Source organism: Giraffa tippelskirchi, chromosome 3 (assembly GCF_054371585.1).
Source record: "Giraffa tippelskirchi isolate mGirTip1 chromosome 3, T2T-mGirTip1v1.2.pri, whole genome shotgun sequence".
Classification (NCBI taxonomy): Eukaryota; Metazoa; Chordata; class Mammalia; order Artiodactyla; family Giraffidae; genus Giraffa; species Giraffa tippelskirchi.
This window is the reverse complement of record NC_137277.1, coordinates 21,601,317-21,619,585: the sequence shown is the minus strand read 5'-3', so window position 1 is coordinate 21,619,585 and position 18,269 is coordinate 21,601,317. Positions and strand designations below refer to the sequence as shown.

The 18,269-nt window shown below is 38.5% G+C and overlaps 1 protein-coding gene across 1 annotated transcript; it reads right to left on the bottom strand.

Moving 5' to 3' along the window:
- Positions 1–7,522: 7,522 nt before the first annotated feature.
- LOC145542689 (keratin, type I cytoskeletal 27) lies at positions 7,523–13,156 on the bottom strand. The gene is made up of 8 exons (XM_081582104.1): positions 12,658–13,156; positions 12,122–12,204; positions 11,171–11,327; positions 10,761–10,922; positions 10,553–10,678; positions 8,636–8,853; positions 8,396–8,445; positions 7,523–7,845 (listed from the first exon to the last, which is right to left on the bottom strand). The coding sequence occupies exons 1-8, from the start codon at positions 13,099–13,101 to the stop codon at positions 7,703–7,705; spliced, it is 1,383 nt and encodes a 460-aa protein (XP_081438230.1). The 5' UTR covers positions 13,102–13,156; the 3' UTR covers positions 7,523–7,702.
- Between the last annotated feature and the right edge of the window lie 5,113 nt (positions 13,157–18,269).

Below are 18,269 nucleotides of genomic sequence, written 5' to 3'. Positions count from 1 at the left end.
GGCGACAGCACCAAACGACCCTTTCTCAGAGAGGAGCAAAGTCAAAAGACACCATCCGTGGAAGTTAGCTCTGTTGGCCTTTTATAGGATTTAGTGGGTCATTTCAGCCTTAACTATGCCGATCTGTAATAAAATATTGCTTGCATACTAATTGTTGTTTTTCATAATTGGGTGATTTTTTAATAGTGTCCAGTCTGTAGGTGGAAAGCTGGCCCAAGGATATCTTTGTATATGAAAAAGGTGCTAGATAGAGTAATACCAAATCATAGTTTTAAAAGTCAATATTATGTATGAATCAATGTACATCTTTTTGACCTCTGAAATAGATTTTAGTTGTTTTTTTCCTCCGATATAACAAAAGATTCATAATTCAAATGGACAATGTCTAATGCTTTTGTTCTGTAAATACTTATTAAGCATTTTTATTATTCATGTGTTATTGAATGTTTTCTTTCTTATTCAAATCAGGTGCTCTCAATATATAGTGATCCTTTGGTAGTGGGAGCTCTCTAATTGATTAAAAAATAAAAGAAATAAAAGTCCTGCAGAACTTTGCTTATCAATTTAACTAAAATTAATGAGTATGTGGCATTGACAGAAAAATTACTTGCATTGAGATTTCTTGGTTTAGTCCAGGAACAGAATGTCTATTCAAGTAACATCTGATCCTCCAAATTGCTCATTTTTGTAACTCAAAAATATTGTTTTATAGTTTCAATGTATGTATTTAAGACATTGTGAATTTTTTTGAGAAATGAGCTTCGTGTTGGTGAGGAGGGAGTAAGATATATGAAAAAGAGGGGGATTTTCATCACTACTTAGAAAACCAATAATCATGATACTCTAGATAAAAGATTAGTTATCAGTGGTGAGCAGAGTCTTCCTCCTTCTGCCTTGATGCCCATGGGAAGTTATCCTGTCTGGTTGTGCTTCTTTTCCCTGTTGGGCAAATGAAAATAATAATGTTGAAAAGTCTCAAATGAATGTTGAGCAGTTCCAATAATTAATGATTACAACACAGTTGGATGGGCATAAACATTTTGTAAGTGTTAATTATTTAAATTATTATAATAAAGTAGACATGTCAGACAGGGTCAGGTGTCCATCACTTAAAATGGTGCAAATTGATTGGTTAACTGATTATTTGTCCAAATAGTTTTGAAACAGTAGTTTTTCTGAATAAGAGTTGTCAGTGTTGTGGATAGTGAATGCCTTTGAAAAACATCCAACATTATTGTCTCTAAATGATATTTGGTGTACCAGAATCCATAAAAATACATATTTTTTGACCCAAAGTATTTAAAGATAATTAAGGTAAAACTAACTGAGATCATTGGGACACATTTAGAACAATGTGTGATAAGAGATTCGGCTCATATTTAGAAACTTGGTACTGATTTTGTAGTGACTTGGTCAAAATTTCAATCTTTTTGTCCATGTTTCCCATGAGTAATTCAAGAAAAACAGAGTATATTGTCAGAGTAATAGTTGATAAGTCTTGAGTTTCGTGGATAAGAGGTATTATGAGACTGCAAAGTGTTATTAACATAATCTGCTTATCTCTAGATCTTTTATAAATACTAATTAAGTGATAATCTTTTGTGTAATAAGGTAAGCATATATTATTAAAATCATTTTGAAGACAAGTTGACTGTGAAGCTAAGAGGCAACACAGATTATAAAGCATTTCTATATCAAAACAGGACTGGAATGTATGATGCTAAACTCAGTGAAACATTGTTATCTATTTACTCATAAAGGCAAACCTCTTGAATTTTTTAATCATAGATTTCCTCCAAACTCACAATCACCACAAAAGTTTAGACATGCTTTAGTCCTTTCTAGAAGTGGGGGACAGAGTTAAATATTCTAGGCTAGTTCTAGCTATATATTTCTCCCCTGACAGTGATTATTTTATTAATGATAAGAAATGTGTATTCAGCTGCATATCATTATCATTTCTTGAGAATCTATTGGGTATTCAGTTCAGTTCAGTTTCTCGGTCGTGTCTGGCTCTTTGCGACCCCATGAGCTACAGCATGCCAGGCCTCCCTGTCCAACATCAACTCCCGGAGTCTACCCAAACTCATGTCCATCGAGTCGGTGATGCCATCCAACCATCTCATCCTCTGTCGTCCCCTTCTCCTCCTGCCCTCAATCTTACCCAGCATCAGGGTCTTTTCAAATGAGTCAGCCCTTCGCATCACGTGGCCAAAGTATTGGCGTTTCAGCTTCAACATCAGTCCTTCAATGAACACCCAGGACTGATCTCCTTTAGGATGGACTGGTTGGATCTCCTTGCAGTCCAAGGGACTCTCAAGAGTCTTCTCCAACACCACAGTTCAAAAGCATCAATTCTTCGGCGCTCAGCTTTCTTTATAGTCCAACTCTCACATCCATACATGACTACTGGAAAAACCATAGCCTTGACTAGACGGACCTTTGTTGGCAAAGTAATGTTTCTGCTTTTTAATATGCTACCTAGGTTGGTCATAACTTTCCTTCCAAGGAGTAAGCGTCTTTTAATTTCATGGCTGCAATCACCATCTGCAGTGATTTTGGAGCCCTCTCCCCCCAAAATAAAGTCTCTCACTGCTTCCACTGTTTCCCCATCTATTTGCCATGAAGTGATGAGACTGGATGCCATGATCTTAGTTTTCTGAATGTTGAGCTTTAAGCCAACTTTTTCACTCTCCTCTTTCATCAAGAGGCTCTTTAGTTCCTCTTCACTTTCTGCCATAAGGGTGGTGTCATCTGCATATCTGAAGTTATTGATATTTCTCCCGGCAGTCTTGATTCTAGCTTGTGCTTCCTCCAGCTCAGCGTTTCTCATGATGTACTCTGCATATAAGTTAAATAAGCAGGGGGACAATATACAGCCTTGACGTACTCCTTTTCCTATTTGGAAGCAGTCTGTTGTTCCATGTCCAGTTCTAACTGTTGCTTCCTGACCTGCATACAGGTTTCTCAAGAGACAGGTCAGATGGTCTGGTATGCCCATCTCTTTCAGAATTTTCCACAGTTTATTGTGATCCACACAAGTCAAAGGCTTTGGCATAGTCAATAAAGCAGAAATAGATGTTTTTCTGGAACTCTCTTGCTTTTTTGATGATCCAGTGGATGTTGGCAATTTGATCTCTGGTTCTTCTGCCTTTTCTCAAACCAGCTTGAACATCTGGAAGTTTACGGTTCACGTATTGCTGAAGCCTGGCTTGGAGAATTTTGAGCATTACTTTCCTGGCGTGTGAGATGATTGCAATTGTGCAGTAGTTTGAGCATTCTTTGGCATTTCCTTTCTTTGGGATTGGAATGAAAACTGACCTTTTCCAGTCCTGTGGCCACTGCTGAGTTTTCCAAATTTGCTGGCATATTGAGTGGTATTAGGTATTGGGTATTAGAACATTCAGTATATAATACACATAGTGTAGGTAGAATCCCATGAACAGTATGAGATGGTTGAACAGCATCACCGATTCAATGGACATGAACTTGGTCAAACTTCGGGAGAGAGTAATGACTGGAAGGCTTGGCGTGCTGCCGTCCATTGGGTCGTGGAGAGTCGAACACGACTTAGCAACTGAACAACAACAATGTAGGTACTCAGAAATAATTGAACATACAAACTTTAAGTTAGGCAGTTTTAATGTCTGCTTATTTCAGGATAAAGTTATTTCTTACATTATCTTATTCTAATGATTGGATGCTAGTTTTTCCCCTGATAAATTTAGCATTTAATTTCAAATATGCTTTGGCATCTTTTGCTGTTGTTTAAAATTAACATTCTACATTTCTTCTAGCCAAGTTTAGAAAAGTGTGTTTCTTGAACACAAATGAGGTTTGTTTTGTCACCAGATTCTTAGTTTTTTTTCTCAGAATCAGACTCTGGTGTGCTAATTCCTCTCACAAAATGGCTTCCCTGATTTGTTTGGGAAGGAGACTCTGATGACTTCTTAATCTCAGACTGATTGGAGTTAGGATGATTTAGTAGTCTTTTTTTTTTTTTTAATTCCTTCCCTTGCTGAAAGGTGGAAGCCTGAAGTTCTCACTGGCATGGTGTTATGTTGTAATTGAGCAAACAGACTCTGAGCCAGACTGCCTGTATTAGCATTCCAGCAACTCCAGTTATTAGCTGTGTGACCTTGGGCAAATTATCTAACCACTCTCTGCTTCAGTGTTCTTATCTGTAAAAAGAGGGTGTTAATAGGATCTACCTCATAGTGTTGTTGCGAGAATTAAATGATGCTTAGAACATACCATGGACTTCCCGGGTGGTGCCAGTGGTAAGGACCCACCTGCCAATGCAGGAGACATAGGAGACTTGGGTTGGATCCCTGGGTTGGGAAGATCCCCTGGAGGAGGGCACAGCAACCCACTCCAGTATTCTTGCCTGGAGAATCTCATGGACAGAGGAGCCTGCTGGACTACGTTCCATAGTGTCACAAAGAGTCAGACACGACTGAAGCAACTGAGGTTCATGCATGTGCAGAATAGACCCTAGCACATAGCAAGTGTTCATTATCATTATTTTGACTTTTTCCCCTAGAAGTTATGTTAGAAAGTCCTGGATATATGTTTGGTTTCATTGCCTGTTGCTTTTGTTATCAAATCTGAGAAACCATTGCCAAGACCAATGTCAAGAAGCTTTTCCTTATATTTTCTTTGAAGAGTTTTAATAGTTTCAGGTCTTGATGTTTAGGTCTTTAATCCATATTGAGTTGATTTTGTGAATAGTGTATGATCAGTTCAGTTCAGTTCAGTTGCTCAGTCATGTCTGACTCTTTGTGACCCTATGGACTGCAACATGCCAGACTTCCCTGTCTGTCACCAATTCCCAGAGCTTGCTCAAACTCATGTCCATCAAGTTGTTGATGCCATCCAACCATCTCATCCTCTATGAACAGTATGAAAAGTGTACGATAGGGGTCCAATTGTATTCTTTTTACATGTGGATATTCAGTTTTCCCAACACTATTTGTTGAAGAAACTGTCCTTTCCTGATTATGTATACTTGGCTCCCTTGTCAAAGATCAGTTGACTGTATACGTGTGAGTTTAGTTCTGAGCTCTCTATTCTGTTCCACTGGTCTAAGTCTGTCTCTCGCCCAACCCCCCGCCACCTACTGTTTTTTTTTCCCCCTCCAATTGCAGTAGAATACACAAAACATAAAATTACCACTTAACCATTTTATGTGTACAGTTCAGAGATATTAAATACATTCATTCACAATGTTTGCAACCAACATCCATCTCCAAAACTGTTTTCATATTATAAAACTGAAACTCATACCTATTAAACAATAACTCCCCATTCCCTCCTCTTCCTAGCACCTGGCAACCACATCCCTGCTAACACTTGTTATTTTCTATTTTTTTTGACAGTAGTCATTCACTTGCATATGAGGTGGTATCTCCTTTCAGTTTTGATTTGCATTTCCTTAATGATTAGTAAAGTTGAGCCTCCCTTCAGGTGTTTATTGGCTATTTGTATATCTACCCTAGTGTTTTAATTATAGTTGCTTTGTAATATATTTTGAAATTAGGAAGTGTGATGCCTTTAGCTTGTTCTTACCTAAAATTGTTTTGTTTATCAAGAGTCTTTTGTGTTTCTCTATGAATTTTAGGACTTTTTTTCTATTTCTGTAAAAAATTACAGTTGGGATTTTGATAGGGATTGTTTGAAATTGTAGAGCATGTTGGTAGTAGGAACATTTTAACAATATTAATTCTTCCAATCTGTGAACTTGAATGTCTTTCCATTTATTTGCCTCTGCTATAATTACTTTCATCAATGTTTTGTAGTTTTCAGTGTACAAATATTTTATCTGATTAAATTTATTCTTAGGTATTTTATTCTTTTTTTATGCCATTGTAAATGAGATTGTTTAATTTGGGGGGGATAATTTGTTTGTATATAAAACTGTAACTGAGTTTTTTAAGATGTTGAGTTTGTATCCTGCAACTTTGCTGAATTTATTAGTTCTAATGGTTTTTTGAGGAAGTTTTTAGGGTTTTCTGTATTTAAGATCATGTCATCTGCAAGCAGAGACAATTTTGCTTCTTCCTTTTGGATTTGGATGCCTTTTATTTCTTTTTCTTACCTAATTTCTCTGGCTAGGACTTCCAGTACTGTATTTAATAGAAGTGGCAAGAGTGGACATGATCTTAGAGGAAAAGATTTTTGTTCCTGATCTTAGAGGAAAAGCTTTAAGCTTTTCACCATTGAGTTTGATGTTAGCTGTGGGACTGTCATATATGGCCTTTGCTGTGTTGGAATACAAACTTCTTACCAAATTTTTTGAGTATTTTTATCCTGAAAAGGTTTGAATTTTGTCAGATGCTTTTTCAGCTTCTATTGAGATGATCATATGATTTTTATCCTTCCTTCTGTTAATGAGGTGTATATATTGAACCATCTTGCATCCCAGGGATAAATCCCACTTGATTATGGTTTATGATCCTCTTAATGCACTGTTGAATTTGTTTGTTAATATTTTGTTGAAGACTGTTGCAACTATGTTCATCAGAGATATTGATCTATAATTTATTATCTTGTAGTGTCTTTATCTTTGGTATCAGGGTAATTCTGGCTTTGTAAAATGAGTTTAGAAAATTTCCCTCTTTTAATTTTTTGGAAGAGTTTAAGAAAGATAGGCATTGATTCTCCTTTAAGTGGTAGAATTCACCAGGAAGCAACCTGGTCCTGGATTTTTCTTTGCTGAGAGGTTATGATTACCAATTCAATCTCTTTATTCATTATTGGTCTGTTCAAATTTTCTGTTTCTTCATGATTCAGTCTAGGTAAATTGTATGTTTCTAAGAATTTGTTTCTTCTAAAGTATCCCTTTTGTTGGTATTAAGTATTCTAGTATTTTCTTTTTTTATAGTTAGTTTGTCTGTGCTGGGTCTTAGTTGCAGCATGGAAACTCTTGGTTGAAGCGTGTGGGATCCTTGAACAGGGATAGAACCTGGGCCTCCTGCATTGGAAGAGTGAAATGTTAGCCACTGGGCCACCAGGGAAGTCCCTCTAGTGCTTTCTTATGATCCTTTGTATTTCAGGCATCTGTTGTATTGTCTCCTTTTTCACTGATACTCTTATTTATTTGAGTCCTCTCTCTTTTTTTCTTGGTTAGTCTAGTTAAAGATTTGTCAAATTTATCTTTTCAAAAAAACCCAACTCAATTTGTTGATCTTTTCTATTGTCATTCTAGTCCTTATGCCATTTATTTCTGATTCTTCAATTCCTTATATTTCCACTTCTATGAGTGTGTTGCACTCAGTGACTGGATTTTATTAACTGTTTTACTTTTACTGTTGGTATATGCTCAACAAGTATTTACTGAAGGAAGGAAGGTTAAAAATTTGACAAAGATGTGAAAAAGACACCAACTAGTTTTTTGCCTGTTAAACTTACACCTAACTGTGAAGACCATTGCATTAAAGAGAAGAAATTAAAAACAAATTCAGCTTCTGTTGGGGGGGGCAGATACATTTAAAATGTAAAGACGGACCAGAACCAGTGAGGATGACTTGCAATAGGAAGAACTTTTATTGAAACACCACCACGGAGAAAGCCAAAGAAATGTTACTATTCTAAAAATAATTTCTGTTTTAGTTCATTGGAAGAAAAGCAGAGAAATAAGAGGGCTCTTATTTAGGAACCTAGCTTTGATTGGATATTTTGATTTAGGGGCATACTTTTGGGCTCAGGAAGGTACTCTCTGTTCACTCTTCATGTTGTTGACTTTGGTGGACTTCTCTTCCACAGTGTGAACTCTAGATGACAGAACTTTGCCACGAGGATCTATTTCTTCAACAATTGTCTTAACCATGGTGGCTTTAGATGGATCTAAAATGACATATATACTGCAGTAATATGGATGCAACTAGAGATTATCATACTAAGTGAAGTAGGTCAAAATAAGAAAGGCAATGCATATGATATCACTTATGTGTGGAATCTAAAAGATGACACAGATGAACCTATCTATGAAACAGAAACAGAATCAGGGATACAGAGAACAGACTGGCGGTTGCCTAGGGGGAGGGGTTTGGATGGATGGACTGGGAGGTTGGGCTTGGCAGATATAAACATGCAGAATGGATAAACAAGTTCCTACTGTATAGCATGGAGAGTTATATTCAATAATCTATGATAAACCATAGTGGAAAAAATATTAAAAAATAATATGTATATGTATATATATATATATAATTGAATCACTTTGCTGTACAGCAGAACTTAATACAACATTGGAAATCAACTATACTTCACTTTAAAAAAAGAAAAAGGTAAAATGAGACATGAATTGTTAGAATTTATCAAATTCATAAAGGGGAAATAACTCATTCCTTGAAACATATACACATGTTGAATGCTCAACCCAGCTTTTGTTTACCTTTTATCTGATTTCCTGGCCCACCATAGCCTTTTGATTTAACGCAAGAGCTGTAAAAATATAAAGTACGTATTAAATATTTTACACTGTTTTGCAAGAAACTGATTTAAGATAGGAGATAAGTGAACTCTTAACACTGGGAGGAGTTTATGTACACACGACCTAGATCATAGATACTCTGGATTTCAAAAAAGTCTTTAATAACCTTAAAATAGTTTTTTCAGTGTAAATGGTACTTACCCATCCTCTCCATCTATCAGGCGGCAGTAGGTCTCGATTTCTTTTTCTAGGTGGACCTTGATGTCCAGGAGCTGTTCGTATTCCAGTTTCTGGCCCTCGGTCTCGGTCCTGACCTGGTGCAGCTGCTCCTCCAGGGCTCCGATCTGAGCCTGGATCTGGGCCAGCTGTGCACAGTAGTTGCCCTCTGTTTCCGTCAAGGAGCACTCCAGGGAGTGTTTCTGAGGATCAGTGAGACATAATTTAGTAGTTGATGTCACTGTTTTAGGATATGGCAAAGCACTTAAGAGATATTGAGAGAGTTATCCTTATGTAATAACTGTATTCCTCTTGTTTAATATTAATTGTTGCCCTTTAGATGTCATACTATTTTTAATCTATTGGAGAATAACACAGTTGGTGGTAAATGCTACTCATATCCCCAAGAGTCTTAGAAAAGTTGTTTTCTCCTAGGACACAGTCTAAAGATCTGTCCCCTCTCACTTACCCTGTGCTTTGGTACAGTTTGCCACTTTTTCCAGGAATTAAAGTCCCCCTACACTTTGTGAACTCATTTCTAATCATGTGGCAGCTTTATGTCATGAGGATTATAGCTCTTACCTTAAATAAGTAATCCTGGGACTTCCCTGGTGGTGCAGTGGTTAAGAATCTGCCTGGCAATGCAGGGGATGTGCCACAACTACTGAGCCTGCACTCTAGAGCCCATGCTCCGCAACAAGAGAAATCACTGTAATGAGAAGCCTGCACACTGCAACCAGAAAGCGGTCCCTGCTCATCACAAATAAAGCCCACGTGCAGCAATGAAGACTGAGTGCAGCTAAAAAAATATTTTTAAAAAACTTTAAAAAAGTAAACTCTGCATAAATTTTCTGGAAGTAGAATGATCCCAAGAAAAGAGTGGTCTTCTTAGGCTTTAAATAGTTTGATTCATTGGCTTTATGGGTTTATCCCACAGATGGGTGCTTGCTGTAATTTTACACGGGATGACAATGAGCGTGTCTTATTCTTCCACCTGCAAGAATTTTACATATATTTATAGCCTCTTCTGGAAGTTTATTAGCCATAGTGGAAAAAGTATAGACTTGGGAGTTGGAAGATTTGGAGAGAAATTCTGGTACCTTTGTATCTGACTGTGGGACTCTTGGAAAATTGCTTAACTTCTTTGAACCTCAGATTCTTCTCTTGGAAATAATGACATGAAATATAAAGTCTGGTCTGCCCAAGCCCCAGGGTTATTGTGGACTCGCGTGGGTGAAAGTGCTAGGCAACCCTTAATGAAACAGGTTATTATTAATATTATTGTCATGCATGTTTAGCTTTATGGGCAGCCTTCATGCCTCTACTTTGCTTGTTTATGTCACTTAAAAGGGAACCTGTAAGTGTTCCAATTAAAATTAAGTGGCCCAAAGGAATGCTAGATAAAGAAACTAGGATGGGTGCAAGTGTGTTTTTGCATTCCATGAACGGTGATTTTTGATTTTTTGACACGGGAGAGAAGACTCAGGGTAAAAACTGTTTTCTTCTTTTTTTACTGTTTATTTTTATTTATTTATTTGGCTGTGCCAAGTCTTAGTTGTAACATGTGGGATCTTTAGTTGCAGCATGTGGGATCTAGTCCCTTGACCAGGGATGGAACTTGGGCCCCCTGCATTGGGAGTGCAAAGTCTTAGCTCCTGTTTCTTTTTGAGTACCTAAAAAATCATTGTATTTTTTAATTCTAACATTTCACAGTTATTAGCATCTTGGTATAATTTTCAGGCCAAAGATATTCCACTGTGAAAAATGCAAATGTATCTTATTTTAGGCAGAGTAATGACTGGATAAAAATGAAAATTAATAATAACAGGTGGCAGAAAAACTCAATTTTTTTTTTTTTCCTCTCAACCTCTAAAGCGACTCTTTGGTGTCATTTTTACTTACCGTTGCTAAGAGAGACTGAAGTTCAATCTCCAGGGTTTGAAGAGTACGTTTCATCTCAGTCAGTTCATTCCGAGCTGAGGTCGTGGCGCCAGCATCATCAGAAATCTGCTGCTGCAGCGAAGCGCTCTGAAACGTTATGAGCCTTGTCATGAGCGATGCTTGCGTTAGCAACGGGTGCCAAGTCAGCGCATCCCCGCTTGCTTTTTACCTTTTCGTTGAACCAGGCTTCCGCGTCCCTGCGGTTCTGCTCCGCCAGGGCTTCGTACTCGGCCCGCATGTTGTTCAGCAGAACCGTGAGATCCACGCCGGGCGCCGCATTCATCTCCACGTTCACATTGCCTCCGGCCGCGCACTGCAGAGCCTTCATCTCCTAAAAGAAACCATTTTGGGATCGGAATATTTCTGAAGGAGCCAGACAGACACAATCCATATGGTTTGAAACTTCTGTTAGGGTTTCTTTGAAGGGAGATGAACAGGAACATTTCAGACCATCTAAGCCATATGGAGAAATCAACAAATTCTTTCTTGAATTCAAGATATTATATTTGTCATCTGAAATGTATTTTTAAATATTGGGAGGAAGGCGGGCTGTGAAATCAGGGTAGAGAGAACACCTACCTCCTCGTGGTTCTTCTTGAGGTAAGCCAGCTCCTCGCTTAGTGTCTCCAGCTGAATCTCTAAGTCCGTTCTGCACAGAGTCAGTTCGTCCAGGACCCGGCGCAAACTGCTGACATCTGCGTCCACGCTCTGATGGAGGGCCTGTTCATTTTCAAACCTTAGAAAAATATTTGAAAGAGTCATCACATCAGTCAACACCTTTTGTGTTAAGTCGCTCAGTTGTTTCCCACTGTTTGCCACCCGTGGACTGTAACCCTCCAGGCTCCTCTGTCCATGGAATTCTCCAAGCAAGAATACTAGAGTGGGTAGCCATTCCCTTCTTTAGGGGATCTTCCCAATCCATGGATTGAACCTCAGGTCTCCTGCACTGCAGGCAGATTCTTTACCCTCTGAGCCACCAGGGAAGCCCCATCATCACCTTTTAGGTCATCATTAAACTCAAGCTAAGGGACTTCACTGCTGGTCTTGTGGTTAAGACTCTACACTTCCACTGCAGGGGGTTCCATCTCTGGTCGAGGAACTAATTATCTTACGTGCCACAAGGCATGGCAAATAAAATAAAATATAATAAACTCAAAGTAGAAAGGATATTAAAAAAGGTTAAGGCAGAAATTGTATAAAACAAAACAAAAAAATCCTTCAAACTAAGCTTTTAAGTTCAACTGTTAAAATATACTCCAAACTTCAGGTAGATCATTCATAATCATAAAAATAAATAAACTTCTTTGACACAAGAGAATGAGAAAACTCAAAATTCCCTTTTGTATGACTTTGACATTCATTTGTGTCAGCCTCCCAATTTCCCAATAAAATATATAATTCAGCAAGTCATTCAAACATGCATTTGGTTTAAAACAAATAAACTCAAAGAATGGAGGTGACCTCAAATAGTCTAAGTAAAAGAGGGAAAGGCTTAGGCAACTGTTTTGGTTTCTTTTCGGCTCCACTTACTTTAGTCTAAAGTCATCAGCTGTGAGCCTCGCATTGTCATTTTGCAGGACAACATTGGCATTGCTTGTTGTTGCAGAAATTATCTGATAAATGGACAATTAGTTAAGAATGAGGAAACATTTTTAAAAATTCAGATTTCCTTGAAATAAAGTCAACTATAAAATTATAGCAATATTTTTGGCATCCTATCTCCAATAGCAAGATGATTCTTGAAAATGGAAAACTTAAGTATAGCCTCTTTTACTATCTTACTCATTAAAAAAGAAAAAAACTTTCTATGTAAATATACAACTGGAAACATTGGCCAGTTTTTGATATTTTAGTATTTCTGAAAGCATAAACATGTATACCACATACCAGATGATGAGTGAGCCATGTCTGAAGACCAGAATTTTCATACAAATTAGTTTTAATATTAATAAACTACAGAAAATTAGCAGCTGAGAGCAAAGCCTTGCTGTGATAACTTAGGCGTCTGTGCCTGTGTGGCTAATTACCCTTACAGGTACTAAACCTCATGGCATTGTGTTTCTTACCTGGTTCCTAAGGTCGTCAATTACTGTGAAGTATCTGCTATAATCGTGATCAAGACCACGGCAGGAACCAGGCCCAAATTTCTCATACCAGCCCTTGATCTTCTGCTCCAAGTCGGCGTTGGCCTCCTCCAGGGCGCGCACGTTGTCCAGGTAGGAGGCCAGGCGGTCGTTGAGGTTCTGCATGGTCACTTTCTCATTGCCAGAGAGGAGGCCATTTTCATTTCCAGTGAAGGCAGCGCAGGAAGCACTTCCTCCGCCCAGCCCCCCGCTGTAGCCTCCTGCAGAGGAGCTGCCTCCAAAGGCGCAGATGAAGCCGCTTCCAAAGCCTGGCACACTGCCTGTGCTGCCGACCCCAAAGCCAGCTCCCCCACTGGAGAGCCGCACAGAGCCAGCTCCCCCACAGGAGCCAAGGCGTCTGGATGCAGAAGAAAAGCGCACGCTCATGGTGTCCAGACTGCCCTTCTTGTTCCTGGAGGTAAGCTCTGATGGCAAATGTCCTACTCAAACAGTTTCGTGTACCTTTATATACACATTATCAGGGTGTTTCTTGGTGAACTCTGCTACCCATAGCAAAATGGTGCTTGCCAGCTCATCTGAAGTATTCATAATTAGGTGCTTTTTTCTTAAATGAATGCCTTTACCCTAGTGTGTCCATTTCTGTAGGTGGATAGTTACCTTGGGGTTATTTGTTATCTCCAAAATGAGAAAGGGAGGAGTATTATCAAGATTATTATAGTGATGCATTTCAAATTTAGCGTGAGTAATCCTTCCTGTCTTCCAGGCCTTAGGACTATAAAGTTCCTATAAAAATAAAATAGTGTGATACACAAATTTCTTTTTCCCTTGCTCAAACCAATAACTTTGCTTTTTCTCCAGTAAGTGAGCCATCATAGTCATGATTTTCTATAGATAATAATGATCCTTTTGGATAGCTCAAAAATAATTTCAAGAACCAGTGGGTTGATGGTACCAGAGGAAGAAGACCAGGTACTAAATGAAAATTGAGGAATTAAATGGACTCTTCTTTGAAGACAGATAGTCTTCTCTTGATTCTTATCCCTCCTGAGTTACTAGTCCATCTTTATTGGTTTTCTGTCTAAGCTCTTTTCTAACCAGGTTAAATAACAGTATGGGTTGACCTCTACGGGCCTCAGTTTCTTCATCTGTAAAATGAAGGGACTAGACTATGACCTGTATATTCCTGTTCTATTTCTGGATTTCTTGTATTTTTATGTTTCTTCCTTTCATTATTTCTAGAAAAATTTTCTGCATTCATTTCCTCCACTTTTCACTTCCTACTCACCCCTGAATTTTAGTCTCATCATTTTACTGAAACTTATCCCACAAAAATTACTAATTATCCTACATCTCAAATCCAGTCATCATTTTTCATATTTCTTCTCTTACATCCTCTTGGACACATTTGATACTGACCACCTGAGTCTTAACTGAGTCCTAAACAATTGCTTTCAAGAATACAGCTACATCTCTGCTCCTTTTCTTTCTTCCACTCATAGATTCTGAAAGAATGGTCTAAAATTTGTCGTTCTTTACAGTTTTGTACTCGTGCTCTTTTTTCCTACCCTCTCTTCCTCAGTGATCTCATCCCTTCTTGTGGCTTTGGCTCTATGTGAATGGTTTCATATTCTCTAATAATGGCTTCTTCCCCTTTCTGGACACATTCCCTACTATGCCCATCAGACATTCCTACTTGGATGTTCTCTCATGACTTTCAACTCAATCACCTTGTCATCACACTTTGTTCTGTGGCATCCTTCTCTGTTATTTGTTGGTAGAATTACCCTGAGTCATCTCATGATTATTAAGAAAAATTTTAATTGCTCTCATTTTATACCAGCTGTCTCCAGTAATTCACTAGGTCCTATTGAATCTACTTCTGCAGTTTCTCTTGAAGAAAATTTCTTTCTTCTTTGTCTTTGTCACTATCCTTTTTTTTCAGCTCGGTTATTAGAACCTTAATTGGATTTTTGGTTTCAAGTCTTTTTCCTTTCAATCATGGTTAGGAGGCCAAGGTACCAGTCCTGAAGTACCACACCATTCATGTAATTGAAAGAACTTGGGCTGTTGAGTCAGATATATCAGCATTCACATATCAGTTCTGCCAGTTTTTCTAACTGTGGTACTAATGCAAAGTTCATTCTCTCTGAGCCTTGGTTTTTCATTACTAAGATGGAGCCATTACTTGTATTGTTCAGAGGCTATTGCTGCTGCTGCTGCTAAGTCGCTTCAGTCGTGTTCGACCCTGTGCGACCCCATAGACGGCAGCCCACCAGGCTCCCCTGTCCCTGGGATTCTCCAGGCAAGAATACTGGAGTGGGTTGCCATTTCCTCCTCCAGTGCATGAAAGTTAAAAGTGAAAGTGCAGTAGCTCAGTCGTGTCTGACTCTTAGCGACCCCATGGACTGCAGCCCACCAGGCTCCTCCATCCATGGGATTTTCCAGGCAAGAGTACTGGAGTGGGGTGCCATTGCCTTCTCCACAGAGGCTATTGAACGGTAGCTAAATATGTTAAGCAATTATGCTTGTCAATGATCGGTAGTCAATGAGTATATCTTTCCTTCCTCTACTCTCTTTCAGTTTAAATCCGTCAACCATAGACTAGCTGAAGCTTCTTCTCCTGACATTTCAGACTCTTCTTCTACCTGCCTGACTTGTCCATTCTTTTATTTTACTCCTCCTTTCCCTCTCCCCCATTTTGGTCTTTGCTCCATGCTGTTTTCTCCATTTGAGATTATTTAAGATCTTGAGAGATCTTGCGTTTGCCAAGAATTACTGACATCACTTTCAATTATATAGATTGAAAATGCAGTTGATAAAAATATAAATTTTCATGAGCTATTAAGTGAATTTTCAGAAAAGCAAGCCAGAAAAACATGTTGATCAATCAAGAAATCACTTTAATAAAGCATTAATTTATTGTATTACATAAAATTAGGACATCAAAAATGTTTTTTCAATTTGTAAGTTTCTGTTATTAGACATGTATCATTATTACCTCTACTATATAAGTAATGAAATGTTTTTAAAGAAAAATATTGATGCTTTAGTACCTCTAGCTGAACTTTTTCCTGAATTTGAGCAAGGAATCCAACATTTTCATTTTGCATTAGGCCCTACAAATTATGTAGCCAACTCTGGTTATTGAGGCCTTCTCTAGGGAAGCTGAAAAATCCTAGAGAAAAGAACTCAAGATACAGGTATCTGAGTGTTTCCCACAAAAGAAACTTACCTAACAACCTCCCTGGAATGAAACACACACACACACACACACACACACACACACACACACATACAGAACTTTCAAATATTTAAGGCCTTCCTCTTGAAAATGAACAGAATTTCAAAGATCACCTTACACTGAAAAACACTGCAACATGAAAGACAAAGATTCAAAGAAAGAAGCAAAAAATAGCACTCTGGAAACAGACAATCAAAGAAGCTGAGGAAAACTTTTAAAAAGAAACTAATTATAATTAATATCCTTAGAAGTAACAAAAATACTGCATATTTGAAATATGAATAGAATATCATCAGAGTTGAACTGGAGAGCAAAAGAAAAGATCTTGGGGTTAAAAGCTAACTTCCACAACCAAATGTCAACAGATTGGTTGGAAAATAAACTTAAAAAAATCTCCCCAACAGTAGAACAAAGGACAAAAAGATAGATAAAAGAGAAGATTAGAAAATTAGATGCTTGGCCTAAGAAGAACAATCTTAAGGAGGCCTTCCTGAAATAGAGAAGGGAGAAAGAATGAAGAAATTATTTTATAAAGGACTAAGTTTCTAAATGGAAAGAGACCACCAAGAACTATGAGTAATAAATTAAAAAGAATCACAGCCAGGCACATGCACAGACTATTTCAGAGAACCATTGAAGAAAAGACAACATGTATCCAAGGATAAGGAAATCAAAATGTTCCAGAACTTCTAAACAGTCCTGGGAGCCATGATTCCACTGAAGAAAGCCTTCAAAATTCTAACTGAACATGATATTCAACCTAAAATTCTCTACTTTGACAATTAATCATGAGTGAGGATGGAATAAAAATATTTTCAGACATAAAAAGTCTCAAAAAATTTACCTCTTGCACACTTTGTCAGGAAGTCACTAGAGGGAAAAATGAACAAGCAACAGGAAAACTTAGGATCCAGAGAATGGGCTTCCAATATAAGAATGCATTGAACAAATTTCCCTGATGGTGTGTACAAGGTAAGTATGATATGTCTATAAGCAAGTAAGCAGGGTCTCTAACAACCCCAAGAGGCCAGGCTTCCCACTCAAATGGAACTTGCTTTGAATGTAGACAGAGGCAGTGGTGTTCTAAGATACACAAATGATCAAGGAACCCTATCATGTGCTTGTGTTACATTCCTATATTAGCCAACTACTTCTGGAAGCAGTGAAACAGAAAGATAAGGTGACCCTGTGTCCTTTTCTGTCTTTTCTTACTTGTCAGAAAGCCAGTGCAAAGAGTGTTGGTAGAATGTAAGCCTATAAAGTGAAATTAAAAAAATGGTTGAATTTGTTTGATGCAGTGTTCCCACTGTTTTGGTAAGAATAAAATGCATATGCACGTATGAGCTACAATATATGAGATGTGGACTTCCCTGGTGGTCTTGAGGTTGAGACTTGTGCTTCCACTGCAGGGGCCATGGGTTCCATCCCTGGTTAGGGAACTGAGATCCCCCATGTCCTGCAGGGGGATCAGCAAAAAAAAAGAGAAAGAATTGTGTAATTTCATTGACTGCATGTTCTTGTATTTGGATTTAAAACTGTCATTGCACAATATGAAACTGTAAAATTCATGCCAACAGCTTAAATTTTTAATTTTTATGTACTTATGATGACATTGCTTCCCAGGTGGCGCTAGTGGTAAGAACCTGCCTGCTAATGCAGGACAAGTAAGAGATGAAGGTTCAATCCCTGGGTTGGGAAGGTCCCCTGGAGGAGGGCATGGCAATCCACTCCAGTATTCTTGGAGAATTCTGGAGAATTCCATAGACAAGGGAGCCTGGAGGGTTACAGTCCATAGGGTCACAAAGAGTCAAACATGACTGAGTGACTTACTACACCTAATGACATTAAATGGCCAAAAAATCCTACCCCCAAACTATGACATTCCAATACTTTGGCCACCTCATGCAAAGAGTTGACTCATTGGAAAAGACCCTGATGTTGGGAAGGATTGGGGGCAGGAGGAGAAGGGGACAACAGAGGATGAGATGGTTGGACGGCATCACCGACTTGATGGACATGGGTTTGGGTAAACTCCAGGCGTTGGTGATGGACAGGGAGGCCTGGCGTGCTGCGATTCATGGGGTCACAAAGAGTCGGACACGACTGAGCGACTGAACTGAACTGAACTGAACTGAAACTATGGCAAGTCAAAGTATGAATGCAGAAGGGGGAAAAAAACTTATTTTAGTGCCTTTAGTGACAATTTTTCTGCTGAGTTTTGAACATAGGACTCCACATTTTCATTTTGCACCGAGCCCTGCAAATTATGCAGCTGGCCCTATGCATTGTGCGTGTGTGTGCTCAGTTGCTCAGTCGTGTCCAACTCTTTGTGACCTCATGAACTGTTGCCTGC

What these genes read in the sequence shown, in the direction of transcription:
- LOC145542689 (XM_081582104.1), bottom strand. Translation starts at nt 13,101, where the DNA reads ATGAGCGTGCGCTTTTCTTCTGCATCCAGACGCCTTGGCTCCTGTGGG. An exon ending in GCTGATGACTTTAGACTAAA is followed by an intron (nt 11,328 to 12,121) that starts GTAAGTGGAGCC and finishes TATTTTTCTAAG; the next exon opens with GTTTGAAAATGAACAGGCCC. An exon ending in GCCAGGAAATCAGATAAAAG is followed by an intron (nt 7,846 to 8,395) that starts GTAAACAAAAGC and finishes ATGTCATTTTAG; the next exon opens with ATCCATCTAAAGCCACCATG.